The following is a 16,947-nucleotide window of genomic DNA, read 5'->3' as shown; positions in this document are numbered from 1 at the left end:
GCAAATTTGCAAATATTAATGTGATGTCATTGTAAGTTCGAATGGGCCTGATATTTCAACACGCATTCTATAACACTTTATGTTTAGAAGAGCCTCTTTGTTAGTAGTGTCGGGCCTGTTTGCTATTCAGCGCGGCCGTGCGCGTTCTGTTATGTTAAACAGCCCGATACGCTGCCGGAATTAGTTGAAAAACGATCGCCGTCACACACGCCTCCCTGTTTATTTGGGGACATATGGTAAGTATTTTTCACTGCACCAGCTTTGTAAAGGCTCTTTTTATTATTTGGAAACTGATGAGAAAATATAATTTTGTCAATAAAAGCGGCAAAGTACCTAACTTAATGCACTTTTCGGTTGATCACTTCTTTTCTCTGGTGGAATTGACTTTTAAGTGATAATTTTGAATGATAAAAATATTTAAAAGCGGTCATTTCGATTTGATGCGTTTTGTTTACAGTATTTTTATTGCGGTGGAGTGGTAAAAAATGCTGTGTTTCACTCGGTAGGAAACTTCGATTAACCGTCGTACCTTGAAACCCTCGCAAAGCTCAAGATATGACTTTTTGAACTACTCGATACGTGTCGCGACTCGCGATAGCACAGATACTTTAGCTGACGTCTAAACGCGCCCTAAATGACGTCTGTCATCTGTCATCGAAGTCATATTTTCTCGCCGGCACAAACTTGCAGGCAGTTTTTTATCTTTCTCGATATTTGTCTATTGGTTCTTATTAACTATTATAAATGTGGGTAGTAAAGTGCTTTAGAGTTTCCGGCGCGTCCGGTCGCTCGCCCATTTCGTCTTCAGCGTTCATAGTGTGAACAGTCTGTAGTGGTAACAAGTAGATTGCGTGACGAGCACGTGGTAGTTGGTTGGAGACATCTACAGGCTCATCTATTAGAAGTTAAGTATGATTAGCTTGATATCATATAACTTAAGCGTGCTTGGTTTGATATCTATTATTTGTATTGTAACTGTTTATTCTCCATTTCTCATAAGTCTCTTGCTATACCATGAAAGTGTAACTTGTACTCGTAACTATTCAGTGTTATCTTGTGGTCCCTTAGCCTAATAGTAAAGACCCTTGGTCTGTGCCCTCTACAAATGTTTGTCCCCGTAACTTGATTGTTGATGTATTTGATGTGTCCACTACCTGGCTAGAGTTACGAGGGAGATCACCACCGTACGTGAGGTGCGGTGGACTTGGTTATAGAAGGCAGATGTGGCGCCCCCCTGTGGTCGTGGGGCGCATGTATTATTGGAGAGTGGCAGTGTGGGGGCACCCCTGTGGTCGTGGTGCCCATGAGCTAGTGCCTGACGAGGCCTGACGGCAACCTATACGGTGTGCCTGGAGCCTGACGAGGCCTGATATGTGTCGGCACCCCTGTGGTCGTGGTGCCCACGTGCCTGTGGAAGGCGTATGTTTGACGGCACCCCTGTGGTCGCGGTGCCGGTGATTTGTGGGAGAAGTATGATCTCTGGGACATTACGGACCTACAGACAATGTGACCATGTAAAGCATCCATGACGTTACTGACGGACATTAGTTAATGACCATATGTTTCTTACCATATTAGGTTAAGCGTACTTAGTGACTGTGAAGTCATTAAACTATTTCACCCTCAGATGTCGGACGACAGCACCGTGGTAGCGGCGAAACCCCTAGTTAGCGAAGCAGATAGACTACGATATCCATCATCAATGAACAAGGTAAGGATCCAGTTTAATCACATATATACAGGAACCCGGGCACTAGTTTGTTTGGTATCGCGACGCCTCCTTGTCTGTGTGTTATCGCCGTCCTATTTATGATATAAAGTAATATATATTCACATACACACAAGGGGGTAGTTCGCGACAATACGCGTGTGGTTTAGTTTTGGAATCTTGTGCTTGACCAGATACCAATATTAGCACGAGGAGATAAACAACAACTTTGCAACAAATGATTATTATCGTAAGTTTTGATTTAAGTTTTTTTTTCAGGACGGGACTTCAAAAATTATTATTATCGTAAGTTTTGATTTAAGTTTTTTTTTCAGGACGGGACTTCGAAAGGTGACATTCGATACTGCAATTTAACGTTCTAATCGCGACAGTATACTACTTCTAGCGAATGTCACTTATTTTATTTAAGGCACTTGTCCCACCGCCGACGATGAGCGTAGCGTATAAGCGAGTAGAACGATAAACTAGAAACGAGTGGGCGAGCGGCGAGAAGCGAGTGTTAGCTCCAATAGTTTTGTCGTTCGGCTATAGGCGAGTGTTCGAGTGCGACGGGCTATTACTCGCGTCACTCGCTCGGGCGGTGCAGCGTAGCCGAACACGCGTTGTTTAAACTACGAAGCGAGCATCGCCGAGCGAGTACCGCTGAGCTAGTTTTATCTTATCGCGGCGACAAACTAGTAGAGCGAGTGTTCTCGCCGGCGGTGTGAACAGCCAGCGATGAACTATTAATATATGTGTCTCTTTTACTAACACAGGATCCTAATCTTTTGTTCGTTTCTTGGGCGAGAAAATCGCCGATAGTTAATCGCTTACTCGCTCTTGGTGGGACAAGTGCCTAAAGTTAGGGAATTGTCAGTGACAGCGTCCGTGTCCACGCCACAGACCGCAATAGTGTGTGTGTGTAAAAGTGACGTGTTGTGGAGGTTTCGGGGTAAACTGCCGATTCCGACATATGAGTAGACGATCTAACGAAGTCGCCCAAATAGTGTTTAATGCGTAAAGAAAAAAAAAGAAATGGCAAAATTCTCACGCTTCTGGTACACTTCGGTAGCTCAGTTGGTTAAAAGCGATTGAACCGATGTTCAAAATTTCAAAAGATTACTAGTTCGAGTCTCAACCGAAGGAGTAAATTTTTTCCATTTTCCGTTTAATACAAAAAAACCGGCCATGTGCGATGAGGACTCGCGTTTGTAGGGTTCCGTACATAAGCCCGACTCACGCTTGACTGCACATTTCTAATAGGTTTTCCTGTCATCTATAGGTAAAGAACTATTTTGAGTTATTTTTTCAAAACTTTAGACCCAGTAGTTTCGGAGATAAAGGGGGGGAATGGTAATTTTTTCGCTATTTTCTTAAATAACTTCGAACCTATATATTTTAAAATTATAAAAAAAAAATATGTCCATGTTTGGGTCACTAATTTACATATGTATACCAAATTTCAACTTAATTGGTCCAGTAGTTTCCGAGAAAATAGGCTGTGACAGACGGACAGACAGACGCACGAGTGATCCTATAAGGGTTCCGTTTTTTCCTTTTGAGGTACGGAACCCTAAAAATACGTACAACTGTATAAAAAAGTATGGGTGGGTTATGTAGCGATTTGTCAATTTTGCCAGTCAGTTAAGTCGCCAATCGACAGCCGTTCAAAAGTTTGTGGCAAACAGGAGTTTAAAGCAATTCAAAACAGTGAACCTCATATCTCAAACGGAGTCCGATCGCATCTAGACCGTATTGTGACTTCTAACTTTGTATTGGAAAACGATTTTGCGTAGCCACCGTGTAGAATATTTTAGTTGGTAGTTTTTCACTTCACTGTACCTAAACTACCGTATTCGAACTTCAAGATATTCACAAGAGACGACACGTACTAGATCCATTCTAGATACGTTATAGTTTAGATATCAACTAGTTCTCTTTTGCAGCGCAATTCGGGCACCCAATGTCACTTAGATAGAGTAAGATATCTATTAGATGTGAATTGGATCTCTAAGTCATATCCTGTGGAAATAGTTCAAGAGTATCTCCACAATCGCGCAAACGTCAAATTTGACAGGTTAGATCTTAAACATATCGTTATCGTATCTCGGTGATGTCTAAAAGATGTCTAATAGATGTCTATTTCAAAATCCGAATGGGGCCCACAGTCTAGTATACGGTACGTGAGCAGGTAACATCGAGTGTATATGGTAACAAAGGCCCCAAATCAAAAAAAGTAAAATACGTTTGTCCAAGAGCAATCAATCAAAACCCTGTTTAAATTCTACGCCACACAATACATTTACCACTAACCTTATGGGCGAACGGGTTTTCATTGAATCTGACTAAAATATTGGTTGGCTTTTGGCTTGATTTCTTGGAAAAAAAGGCTAATGGAACGAATAATAAATTGATGAAATCACACAGGGAAAATAATACAACGTAGAAATGATTTGACGACCTGTCTGACCTAGTCGGTAGTGAACCTGCTAGACGGAGAGCTAGCTACGAAAATAGGTTTGCAATTTATAGAGCTACGAAATCCCTCTAGTTAGTGTGCCATACTATCATTATTAATTAATTCGGGCGCCTGGCAGCTGTTCAACGGTGGGTGTGAGAGGTGTCAAATAAATTGAAAGTGTACAATTTATAGAGCTCTGAGTTTGGTGTGATATAATAGCTAATTATGTATTTAATTCGAATATAACATTGCCAGGCGTTTTAATTGGGGGAAAGTAGTGCCAGGTGACATCCAAGATGCGTGAAAGTGCAAAGTCATCTCATTTACTGGGTCAAATTTTATCGTGTTCCGTTACCCCAAAGGTGAAAACGGGACCTTATTACTATAAGGTCCCATTTTTGGTCCTATCTATAAATTGCACACCTTTTATTTACAACTTGTTGCCCAACACCTGAACAGCTGCCAGGCACCCGAATTAATTAATAATGATGGCACACTAACTAAAGGGGTTCCGGTGCCTTATAAATTGCAAACCTATTTACGTAGCTAGATCTTAGACCATGCCCATGTAGCCGATGGTGCCGGGTTCAAATCCTGCTAAGCTTATTTGTGTGACGAGCACGGCTATTTGTTCCTGAGTCATGGGTGTTTTCATAGTTTACAGTTTTTTTCTTTTTTGTCCACTTAAATTCATACCTTTCTTCCTCTTATCGACGGAGATTGGCTGTCCGTCCTCTCGCCGCCACATGATCTTCGGCGCCGGGAACCCGTCCGCCTTGCACACCAGACTTATGTTCTGGTTCTCGCGCACAGCCACCGCTGACTGCGTGCTCTCTTCGTCCAGGATGTTGGGTGGTACTGGGGACAAATGCGTTAACATTAGAGTGATATATCATGATGATAAACTGAAAAAGATGACATATTAGTACTACCTATACTTCTTTTATTTTAGCATTAGAAAGAACTTCGGTTCAAAGATCTTTATTTTCTCAAAAGATTTTTTACAATACACTTAAGTATATGAGAAACTTATATAAGTACTTAAAACCAAATATTTACAAAGTGAGCGCTAAAACAAAAAGTTACATTCACATTTTGTGCCGTTTATTACATATTACAATTACACACAACGCGAGTAGATCCAAGCATTCCAAACTTCGCAGAAGTAAGCTTTTGGTTCCACTTTTTGCGGTAATATTTTGAAGTAAATTACTTATAAGTATTGACCATGTTACATTAGGTAATTTCATGATTATTAACAATTAGAGCCTGATAAAAACTGCACGATTGTCTGTGTGAAGTATAAAGAAAATGTGACAAAGCCCTCCAGTAGTAGCCTAGAGGTCCTTAGCCGCGTAAGCTGAAGACGTTCGTTCGTATCCGACCTCCGCCGCTGGAGGACTTTGTCACTTTTTATAAATGATGATCTTGACTGATACCGCGAAGCAAAATTTTCCGGTAAATTTTGGTCAATGGGAAATTAAAGACAATGCAGTATTATGGTACCATCGAGGTGATTCGATGATGGAGACCGGAGGTGGCCATGGGAACTCTGTAACAAAACAGAGCAAACTAATTGTGTTTAGGGCTCTTAGGCTCTTAGTTGCCTGTCGGAAGAAAAACACAGTTGGTATAAATAATTATAGGTCCCTAAAATTATTTTACTGTCGAAAATTTATTCACTATACTATTTATACGTTAACTTCTTTGTTTCAGCGACGACTAACTTTACTTTAAATTACTTAAAGTTCAATATAAAAGTCCATCGCATATTTTACAACTTTTGCCATTTTTCTTCTCATGTCTAATGCACATTTTACTGAAAGTCTGAATGCAACGCAATGGTAAAATATTGGATATCTAGGGATATAAAATAATTATGTTACACTAAACTTTTCTGATTCTTCATATTCTCGAGTAAACTTAAACAAATACGCCATAAACATACACGCCAAAAAGTGTATGTTCTAAGGATATAAACATGAAATATTTAGATAAAACTAGTATAAATATTTATTTAAATCTGTAAGCATTCAATTAACGTAAATAAAGATGATAATGGACCGTTAATCTCGATACAAGCCACATTTTCTATCTGAATATTGATATCATGGAAAATTATGTTAACACAATTTTGACGCATATTATATTATCCATAGCCAGTATAGTTACTCCCCTTCGTTTGACTTCGTTACGCTATTAGAGAATGGTAGATAGGTGATTTTGATGCATAAGTCACGCTACTTTTGGTGCTAACTGTAGGTACCTTACCTAAATGATAATTCAGTCGAAATTCAAACTCATACGAATCCTTGAGTAAAACAAAACAAATTAGTCGTATAAGCACGATTTTACAATCAAGCTAATTATAAAACTCGACATGGAGCGTATCAATATCTAATTAACCTAAACGAAATGAAAGCCATTCCCAGCGAAGCAATTTGAATAATGGCAGCGGAAGAGGCGGATATCCGGCCGATATCGAATCTTAATCGTGGCTTAATGAAATGTAAACAGCTGTTCTAATTGTTATTGCGGCAATAATGTACGCGCCAAGCGGAGGCCATAGAGCGAGCGGGGCGGAAAACGGTTATACTATACATATATGGTTACAACAGAAACGAGAAGGCCACTTTAAGGCCTGTCCACACCGGATGCGTGTGCGTGACGTGTACGTTCGGGTGCGGCATTGTAGTATACAGAATCTTATGACAGACGGCACACCCCTTGCGTGACGTGTGCGTGCGCGGCGCTAACATTTTAGCGCACGCGCACGTGCACATCACGCACACGCAATTCGGTGCGCACAAGTCTTTAGACATCAAAATGATGTCATTTAGTTATAATTCACGCGTTGATTTCGCTCGTAATTGTCCGTACATGTATTGGCGCGAGCGACACGCATGGGCGACTGACTTCATTTGGATATCGATTTGATGTCGGAATGTAAGATTGCAGACCAATTCGAACGTAAACTGATACTGGTATCTGAATGATGTAATTTCGTTATCGTGCATCTCGCTTGCGACAATACATGTACCTACGGACAAATACGAGTGAAATGCACGATAACTGAATTGGGTTTACGCGTTTAGGTCGCGACATTCACGCTTCGCTCCTATAATTTGTTGTCGGTGTAGTATTATAATAGTTTAAAGGTTCGCGGTTTTCCTAGCCCCGACAAGCGACACGACTGTTCCGATGGCAATCGGAATGCGATACGGGCTCATAGCGCTAATCAGCTAATTGGTGCTGGCTCGTGTGACAGTGCTCATTAATTATACAGCACTGGTTGAGCGTATCCGAAAAGGAACGGCAGTCAATGTACAGTCAGCGTCAAGTACATAGTGGCGGCCAAAGTTGGCCAAACATTTTTCTTTTGAAAAATGATTACATGACCTTACAGAGAGATCCAATGCGCCATGAAACTTAACATTAACATATACCAAACAGGTACATATAACTATTACAAATAACGATCAGGTACAAACAAGCAATTACAAATAACAATTACAAATCACTGGTCCCTTATCACATCCACAATTACACCTACACAACATATCGGAACATAACCTTATTTATATGGGAACAAGCAAACGTGTGTTACGATATAATTGGCCTCTTTAATGGTAATGGTAACTACGGAACCCTACACTAAACATGGCGCGACATAGCCGATTTTGAATTTCTAAAAGAATAACAAATAACACCCCGTAAATCTTTGAGAAAAGTTTCACTTTGGAAGTTAATTTTAACAAAGAAAAATATATTTCAAAAAACTTTTTACTTGCATCCCAATTCCCGTACGCTGGCCGCGCATTTTCATGTAAATGACCCGTAAAGGTGAAACATAAAAATAAAAGCGCAATTCGCCTTAATGACTTATTTGTTTGTAGTGCAGGGCGTTGCCGTTTGGGGGGCACTTAGCCTTTATACGGGTCGTTCCGCAACTTTTAAGTGGTTATATATGAGGGTTTTGGCTTCCGTGTCTGAGGAGCAGGATACTTTGCAGAATAATGAGAAAAAAGAAGAGAATGAATCTATGGTAAATAGATTTTTTATTCAAATTAACAAAATTATTCATTTAATAATTTAAATAGATGAAATAAGACTAGTAGAAAGTGGTTCTGTGAGCTGTAGACCTCGTCTCGTAAGTATAACTTAAAACTAAATAAATTTATGTATAAGCAATTTAAAAAAAAATTAAAAACTTAATCGGAAAAAAATCTATTTAATCATCGAATCTGCTTCTAAATTTTCACGATAACAAGGTGAAGGAGAGCACATTGTAAGACGTTAACCCAATGGAGCCCTTCTAAAGCTTAACCTCAATAAAATTACCTCAGAGCACTTGACCTTGAACATTTTGCACGCTGGATGCCACTCGGACACACAATACTAACGATTCTTTTTACCGGCAACATTCGTTTCCGCTTACTACTTACTTACTGACTGGACTGGATTTCATATGGAGAAGATCCTAAATCTGTTACCATCGTCCTGCATTGAATATACAGTGTAAATTTTCATACTTTTTAGAGCATGAAAATATTTCATTATCTTTCCCTGTCATCGCCAATTATTTTCAAAGCACACGAATCAAATGTAAAAAAATAATAATAATGCAAACAGCCTCAATCCCGATCACAATGTTCACAATATTTACGACAAAAGAAAGACAAAAACATTTATACTTTGCAAAGAAAGAAAATGGAAACCTCTCAAAATGTAAAGAAAAGTAATTAAAAGTTCGTTCGTAATAAACCGGGTAGAGTAAACAAAGAGAGCTCGAGGTATTTTATAAGGTTGAAAATGTGGGAAGACTATAATAACTTAATTTAATATGTTAAGTAACTTAATTTGGCAACCGGCGGTTTTTGGCATTTACTATTACGCCGTTTCATATTTCGATACTTTTATTGTTATAACCAAAAACAACAGAAACGACCTATTGCTAAGAAGCCAATTCAAACTTACATTATGACATCAAAATGATCTAGATGATGTCAGTCGCGCGTGCATTTCGGTCATAATTGTCCGTCCACGTAATGTCGCGAGAAGGACGCACTGGTATAATTTTCATGTCAAAATGTGAGTTTGAATTGGCATCTATCGCAAAAATAAATGTAAGTATATAAACAGTCTTTTTAGCTAGTTATATCAAATTGTACCAAATAGAACTTGACTAGTTTGACTATATGTATGTATGTATAAACTCTTTATTGTACAAAACACAAATTTATGGCACAGGATAGGCAGTTCAAAGGCTATACTTGTGATAAGGCGAATAACATTTTACTAATTATGGAAAAAACAGCGAAATAACCGCGAATGTGTTAGTTACTTATATTACATAAATCAGAGTTTAACACATCTACTATTCCCTTGTTCCCTGTTCGTATTATAGATGCTTTTCACTATAAAGCGGGAAAAAAAGTTATCGGCTACAGTCGTAGTCTACAATATTATGACTTATGTTATGACGTTATGATCAGAGCTCGGATAGGGTGAGCTATTTGCCTTATATATGACATAAGACATGTCAAATTATAAGGCAAATAGCTCACCCTATCCGAGCTCTGGTTATGATAAAGGCCATATATAATAAAATAATGTTTCAGCAGTCAAAACCGATCGTTTATTGGTTAAACTTGAAGAGAGGGTAATATTTTTATAAAAGCATAATAACTTATTTTGATTGCAGTTCGATACCATAAAAAAGATATAAATAGATCGAAATTGAGTAAGCTCTCAATTTAAGATCAAACATCAAAATATAATAATGTGATATGGATTCATATTCAAAATGCTATTCTTGACTGGTCTGGTCTCAAAGTTATTTTAGAAGCAAAATATTGGTAGACTATATCCGAGTTTCCATTTCAATTTTGAACTGCTTTGTCTTCAAGCTAGGATCGTTGAAAGATAATCATTTATGCAAAAGGATTTCCGCACTCGAGCAGGATTGGGATTAGATTCTAAATTCGGTGGAATAAATTACGGTACATGTAACCGCTACGGAAAATTCGGTACAGAAACTAGTGTCGCGACGGAAACATCAGTTTGAATAGCACGTGACACCGTAAAAGCAAAGTCTGGAATGCACATGCACACTGATTCTAGTGTAAATGCAGGAACTGTTAAGCTTTAGATTTAACGGATCAGGCAGGGTCTTACCTAATCGCGTTGAACTGATTGTTGTTATTTTCATTAGATAGTACCTACAGTAATGTATTGATAACAAAAACCTTTTTTACCGACGACCGGTCTAGCCTAGTGCGAACCCTGCCTGTGAAGTCGATCGTCCTGGGTTCGAAGCCCGATAAGGGCATTTATTAGTGTAATGAACACAAATATTTGTTCCTGAGTCGTGGGTGTTCTCTGTGTATTTAAGTATGTATTTATCTATATGAGTATGTTTATATCGTCACCTGGTCCTGGTACCCATAGTACAAGCTACGCTTAGTTTGGGGCTAAGTCGATATGTGTAAGATGTGCCCAATATTTATGTATTTATTATTCATTTAAACGATTTTTGGAAAACATGTATCGCTACCTTTTACACAATACAGAGGACATTCGCGTACCGGTTAAACATAATACTCTGGACTATGTAAATCAGTTACTTATGTCAAGAATCATATTTACTACCCCCTATCTTTTTGCTGCACCTGGCTTACATGGAGTACCCAGGTCATATCATTGTTGTAAGAGACGGGGAAGCTCTTCAATTATCGTCGAAGTGGCGTAAGGCGAGTGGCGTAAAGATAGCAACACTAGATAGTACTTAGTACTCACCAACAACTTGAAGATATCCAACTTGACTGATCATAGGATTAGTGTTCACTTGACACATGTAGTACCCTCTATCTTCTTGCTGAACCTGGCTCACATGGAGTAGCCAGGTCATATCATTGACGTAAGAGACGGGGAAACTATCAACGAAGAGGCGTAAGGCGAGTATTACTAAAAGATAGCAACACAAGATAGTAGTACTCACCAACAACTTGAAGATATCCAACTTGACTGATCATAGGATTAGTGTTCACTTGGCACATGTAGTACCCCCTATCTTCTTGCTGAACCTGGCTCACATGGAGGAGCCAAGTCATAGCGTTGTCGTGGGAGACGGAGAAACGCGCCAGCCGCGTGATGACGTGGCGGTGGATTGTGAGGATCATCTGCCGGTCGATGTGGATCCAGGCCACCTGGAACAAATAAATAATTTCTAGTTATATGAAGTGGACTTGGAAAACGTGGTAAAGGTCCCCCTTCTATAAGATGGGATGACAAATAATCCCAATAAAAACATTACATGAAATAAGATGCAAATCTCGCAACGCAATTCTTCTACTACAAAAAAGTATTGAGATGTAATTAAATGTGAAAATAAGTACTGCATTTCCGTCATTGACTCGGTAGGTACATTTATAGTCAAGCCATAATTCCGTGTAAACCAATGCTACCGCGAGACCGCATTCCTAACTGAAGGTTTTTACTACAAAATATTTCAGAATAAACGGCAAAAACTGTAGTATTTGGAGTTTAGTGAAACGCAGGTTTGGAGGAACACTTGTTTTATTTTAATATTAGGTTTTATTTTACAGCAAGTACTTATCGTTAGAGAAGCTACCGGCAAAGAGGGTGTGGTCACCCATTAGACATTAAACATACCTTTTTTTAAGATGCGTTCGGAAACGCTCTACACTGATAACAAATAGTTTCGGATACTGTTATCACAGATATTACATCTTCCCCTTTCTTTTTTTAAAAAATTATACATTCTCTTTCCCCTTTTTTTTTAAGCAACGCTGCATTACAGATGAAAATACTAAGTCTACGTTTACCACTACAAATTTAATTTTAGTTTTACACATAGTAAAAAAAAATCTGTATGTGACTCTACTTACATACTACCTTATGATTAATAATGTATCTATAGTAAGTACCATACACAATATAAGAATCTATGTAGCCCCACACTCAACCAGTAGCAGAGCGCCGGAAGACTACCAATCACCCAGGTCGAACATGATAAGAAGTCCTAGTGTACCTAACATTACTATTATCTATAATATCATAGGACCTCAGGCCATTGTTTTCAACAATTTGGCCTTGTAGCCACTTATTACTATTACAGTCTTTTTTAAACCAGACTTTCTGGCCAACAACAAAATTATTTTTACTTTTGGTATTAGCATTATAGTTATTTACATTTCTAGATACAGTCTTATGAAACTCACTCTTAATATTAATATTCAGTCTTGGTCTTAAATATGTAGATGTTACAGGTAATTTAGTTTTTATTTTTCTATTCATTAACAATTCAGCTGGTGAAAACTTAGTGCCACAAACAGGAGAAGATCTATATTGTAAAAGCGCTACCCTATAGTCTGTGTTGTCCACCTGGCATTTAATAAGTATTTTTTTAGCAATTTGTACAGCTCTTTCCGCCATACCATTTGACTGTGGGTACCTAGGGCTGGTATAGGTAAATTTAAATCCCCATATATTAGCAAAATTTTTACATTCTCGTGAGTCAAAGGGAATATGATCACAGACTATCTCACTTGGTACACCAAATATACAGAAAATATCTATAAGACAACTTATGACAGTCTTGGTACTTTTATTACTTATTGGTTTTACTTCTAGCCATTTAGAAAAATAGTCATATATCACTAGATAGCTTTTATTTTTATATTCCATTATGTCTGTTCCTAGCTTTGAGAAAGGTAAGTCTGGGATTTTATGACATAATAGGGGCTCTTTTGTGTTGTTATTTTGGTAAGTTTGACAAACAAAACACTGTCTTACAAAATTATCTAGATGTTCATCAATTTTAGGCCAATAATACAGACTTCTAGCTAGATTTTTCATTTTAGTCATACCAAGATGGCCTTCATGCAATTTTTCCATTATGTGTGTCCGTAAAGATTTAGGTATTAATAATCTGTGATTCATAAACAACAAATTATCATCAACAGTAATATCACTTTTGAATTTAAAATAATATTGCATGTTATCAGGAATATGTTTTTTATCTGGCCATCCATTTTTAGTAAATTCTTTAAGATTTGACAATTCTGTATCTTTATTAGTTTCAGAAATTAATTCTTTTTTAAATTCATTAGTGCACTGCAAGTTATTTGCTAGGCCGACACAGTGAATGACATCATACATATCTGGTTCATCAGTTTCATTACCGGACATGAAAGCACGTGACAGCAGATCAGCAATATACATAAATTTACCTTTAAGGTACTGATATTCAATGTCATATTTAAGTAATTTTAATTTTAATCTTTGAAGTCTGGGCGATGGAACCTCATGTATAGATTTTTTAAGTAAGGTTTCCAGTGGCTTGTGATCATTAAGAACAATGCACTTTTGCCCGTAAATATAGTAATGGAATTTCCTGGTTGACCAGACTACACTTAAAAGTTCTTTTTCTATTTGTGAGAAATTCCTCTCTGATGCTGTTAAACTCCTCGATGCAAAACAAACAGGTTTTCCATTTTGGCCATTTTGGACCACCGGTTGTTTTACATCAAAGTTTTGCAGAACAGGTGCCTCGGTGACATGCAATTTTATTTTATTAAACGAATTTTCATGTACATCTGTCCATAACCAATCTACATTTTTCTTAAGAAGTAATTGGAGTGGTGATGCAATTTTAGCTAGGTTAGGAACGAATTTCCTTAGGTAATTTACCATTCCTAGAAACACTTGTAGCTCTTTTTTATTACTGGGACTTTTAATACTGTTAATGGCTTTTATCCTACCGACTGCGCCATGTAGTATTTGGAGTTTAGTGAAACGCAGGTTTGGAGGAACACTTGTTTTATTTTAATATTAGGTTTTATTTTACAGCAAGTACTTATCGTTAGAGAAGCTACCGGCAAAGAGGGTGTGGTCACCCATTAGACATTAAACATACCTTTTTTTAAGATGCGTTCGGAAACGCTCTACACTGATAACAAATAGTTTCGGATACTGTTATCACAGATATTACAAAAACAAGTACTTATCTTCTTAAAATCTAACACAAAAGGCTTTAAAAAGTTTATTTTGATAAAAAAAGTTCTAATTATTATGAAATTTCAACGTCCCTGTGAAAAAACTGTTCAGAAAAAAGTGTATCTTACACTTTAAACACTTAGATATTATGAAGCGACTAGGTATTTCTTTTTATTTGGGTTAGAAAGTTTATTCTATTTTTCTCCGTACTCATTTTCTCTAGTGGCGAATATTCGAGCCTGTAAAAGTTTTAATCATTATCAAACCTATGATCGTTAAATTTTATAACTTTTTATACCCTTCAAGTATTATACAAGTATTGTATTAAAATAGCGTAACAGGGTTAAGCGGTGCAGTGCTGTAGCAGAACTATATATAAAAAAAACTTCATTAAACGTCCTCATACATTTATTTTTAATAAGCATGTGTCCTTAAATACAATCTTGTAAACAAATTACTTGTAGTTGAATTCGAATTTAAATCCATGGAATGAAAGTGTTCTACCCTTACTGGTTGCGGGATCTTTAGGCGTGTTTCTGCCTGCTGTAGGTGATCTACATAATAATACTTATAAACTCATTACCTTCACTCATACATTACCTTTTGAAACATTACCAGCAGTCTATCTTTATTCCCAAACACGTACTATCGGAAATTGAATTCCAACCACACGATCCCTTACCATTACCTAACCTCTGTTAGAGTAATGTCATTCTCTGCACCGGTTTTCAATTTATGGATAATTTGCGATTTGGCGGCGCTGCCACGTCGGTTGAATATGGTTGAATGACGTTGAATCCATTACGGCTTAACGCATCGAAATTGATTCTGTTTTAACAATTTGACATAGTTTCCATCTTATTTTGACACGACCTTTTGTTGTGATACTCGTGATATCAAAATGATATCAGTCGCGCGTCTCCTGTGTCACGCCCAACTCCGTTAACTCGAGTTACATGAGTGTTGGATAACCAGTCTAAATCGTCTTCAGAACCATTAAGTAGGTATCTAAACGAAAATTTTGAAAATCTTCATTATTTACGGAGAAAAGCATATGACTAACTCATGTAACTTAATTTTTGGCCGATGGCGTCAGGCACAACTCAGTTAACTTGAGTTGCATGACTGACAACCAAAATATCACCATCGTTTCTTAAGTTACCGGAGTTAGGCATGACTGCCCGACCGCTTGGATTATACGACAACAAAAGTAATACATGCCACATCTGATCACGCGTATGTCATGTAACTTGACTTACATGACTTCGTGTGACCACTATAGTATGGAAGAGTTGATCATGCGGAATCATTTAATTCAAATAAAATTAACACTATTCAATTATGCGAAAAAAATATTAAAGGGCATAATCTGTGACCATATTTCCAACATGTAGAATAGAAAAAATAAAAAAATACGATGAACCGTCAACGATAACAGCATTTGAATCTTTAAAACTTTAAACGTAATTATCTAGAAACTCAACTTTTAAAGTTACATGAGATGCGCGTGACACGGCAGGCGTGCTACTTGTACGTAAATTTCCTGGCACGAGCGACATTACTTATATATCGTTTTGATGTCACAATGTAAGTTTGCATTGCTTACTGCTATTAGTAACTCCGTCGTCAGCACCGATAATCAACGTGAGTCGCTAATGCTGATTGGTGCTCCCAATCAAAGACGTATCAAAATAAGATATAAAGACGCGAAAATAATATGCCTAAATTTAAAACTATGTTAAAAAAACACTTCCATAATATATTGTGTCCCCAGCGGACGCGTCGTACCTCAACTACCCAGGCTACTCACTGGAACATAAGTTCAGAGCACGTGCTGGGGTCTGTGTGTACGTCCGCGATGACATTTGCTGCAAGCGTCTCCGTTGCTTTGAGGCTGCCGGGTTTTCCACTTTGTAGATTATGGTTGACTCGGGCTCAGAGAAAACTCTGTATGCCTGTGTCTACCGATCGCACAGCGGAAACCAGGAGACAACTAGGCTCTTTGACCACCTTACTGAGATGGCAGATAAAGCCCAACAGCGGTACCCTGCGGCTCAACTCGTATTCCTTGGGGACTTTAACGCCCACCACGAGGAGTGGCAGTTCCCGTTCAAGAATACTTGCCACGCTGGGAGGGAAGCGCGCAAATTTGCTGTATCCCTAAACCTTACCCAGCTGGTAAATGTTGCGACGCGGATACCGGATGTTACTGACCATACACCCAATTGCCTTGACCTTCTGCTGACAACTGATCCAGACAGGCACTCGGTTTCGGTCTCAGCTCCGCTAGGATCGTCCGATCACTGTCTAGTGAAATCCGTGTCGATCCACTCTCCTCCTGATCTCTGCCCTAGGGGCACGAGGAGAGTATGGCGATACGAGTCAGCGGACTGGGATGAGATGCGGCATTTCTTTGCGTCTTTCCCCTGGCGGCAGGTCTGTTTTTCTTCGGGTGACCCCTCGTGTTCTGCTGAGGCTGTTGCGGATGTGATTCGGCAGGGAATGGAATATTTCATTCCGTTCTCCGACCTATCGCTCGATCACAAGACCCGAGCATGGTACAATTCGGACTGTGCTCGAGCCGAGGCCCTTAAGCAGTCTGCATACCAGGCTTGGGTATTAGCCCGCGATACCAAAGCTGGAGCACAGAGGGTTCGCGCGAGGAAAAAAGCCTTTAACTCAGCTGCCAAGTCCTGCAAACGGGTGCTTCGAAAGGCTCGATTCGACCACGTCAGTCGAATAGGGGCCAAACTCGCCT

General features: G+C 38.6%; 1 protein-coding gene across 1 annotated transcript in view; it reads right to left on the bottom strand.

Annotated features, from left to right (window-relative positions):
• The window catches only part of LOC134666127 (lachesin-like), a 111,571-nt gene that overhangs the window by 38,182 nt on the left and 56,442 nt on the right, over positions 1-16,947 (bottom strand). Inside the window, exons 4-5 of the mRNA XM_063523281.1 lie at positions 11,170-11,377; positions 4,866-5,027 (exon numbers count right to left, since the gene is read on the bottom strand). Of these exons, the coding sequence (XP_063379351.1) occupies positions 4,866-5,027; positions 11,170-11,377 (370 nt within the window). The remainder of the gene's footprint in view (positions 1-4,865; positions 5,028-11,169; positions 11,378-16,947) is intronic.

The sequence above is a fragment of the Cydia fagiglandana genome, chromosome 7, assembly GCF_963556715.1.
Source record: "Cydia fagiglandana chromosome 7, ilCydFagi1.1, whole genome shotgun sequence".
NCBI lineage: Eukaryota > Metazoa > Arthropoda > Insecta > Lepidoptera > Tortricidae > Cydia > Cydia fagiglandana.
The sequence above is the reverse complement of the archived record's forward strand: the minus strand, read 5'-3'. Positions and strand labels throughout refer to the sequence as shown.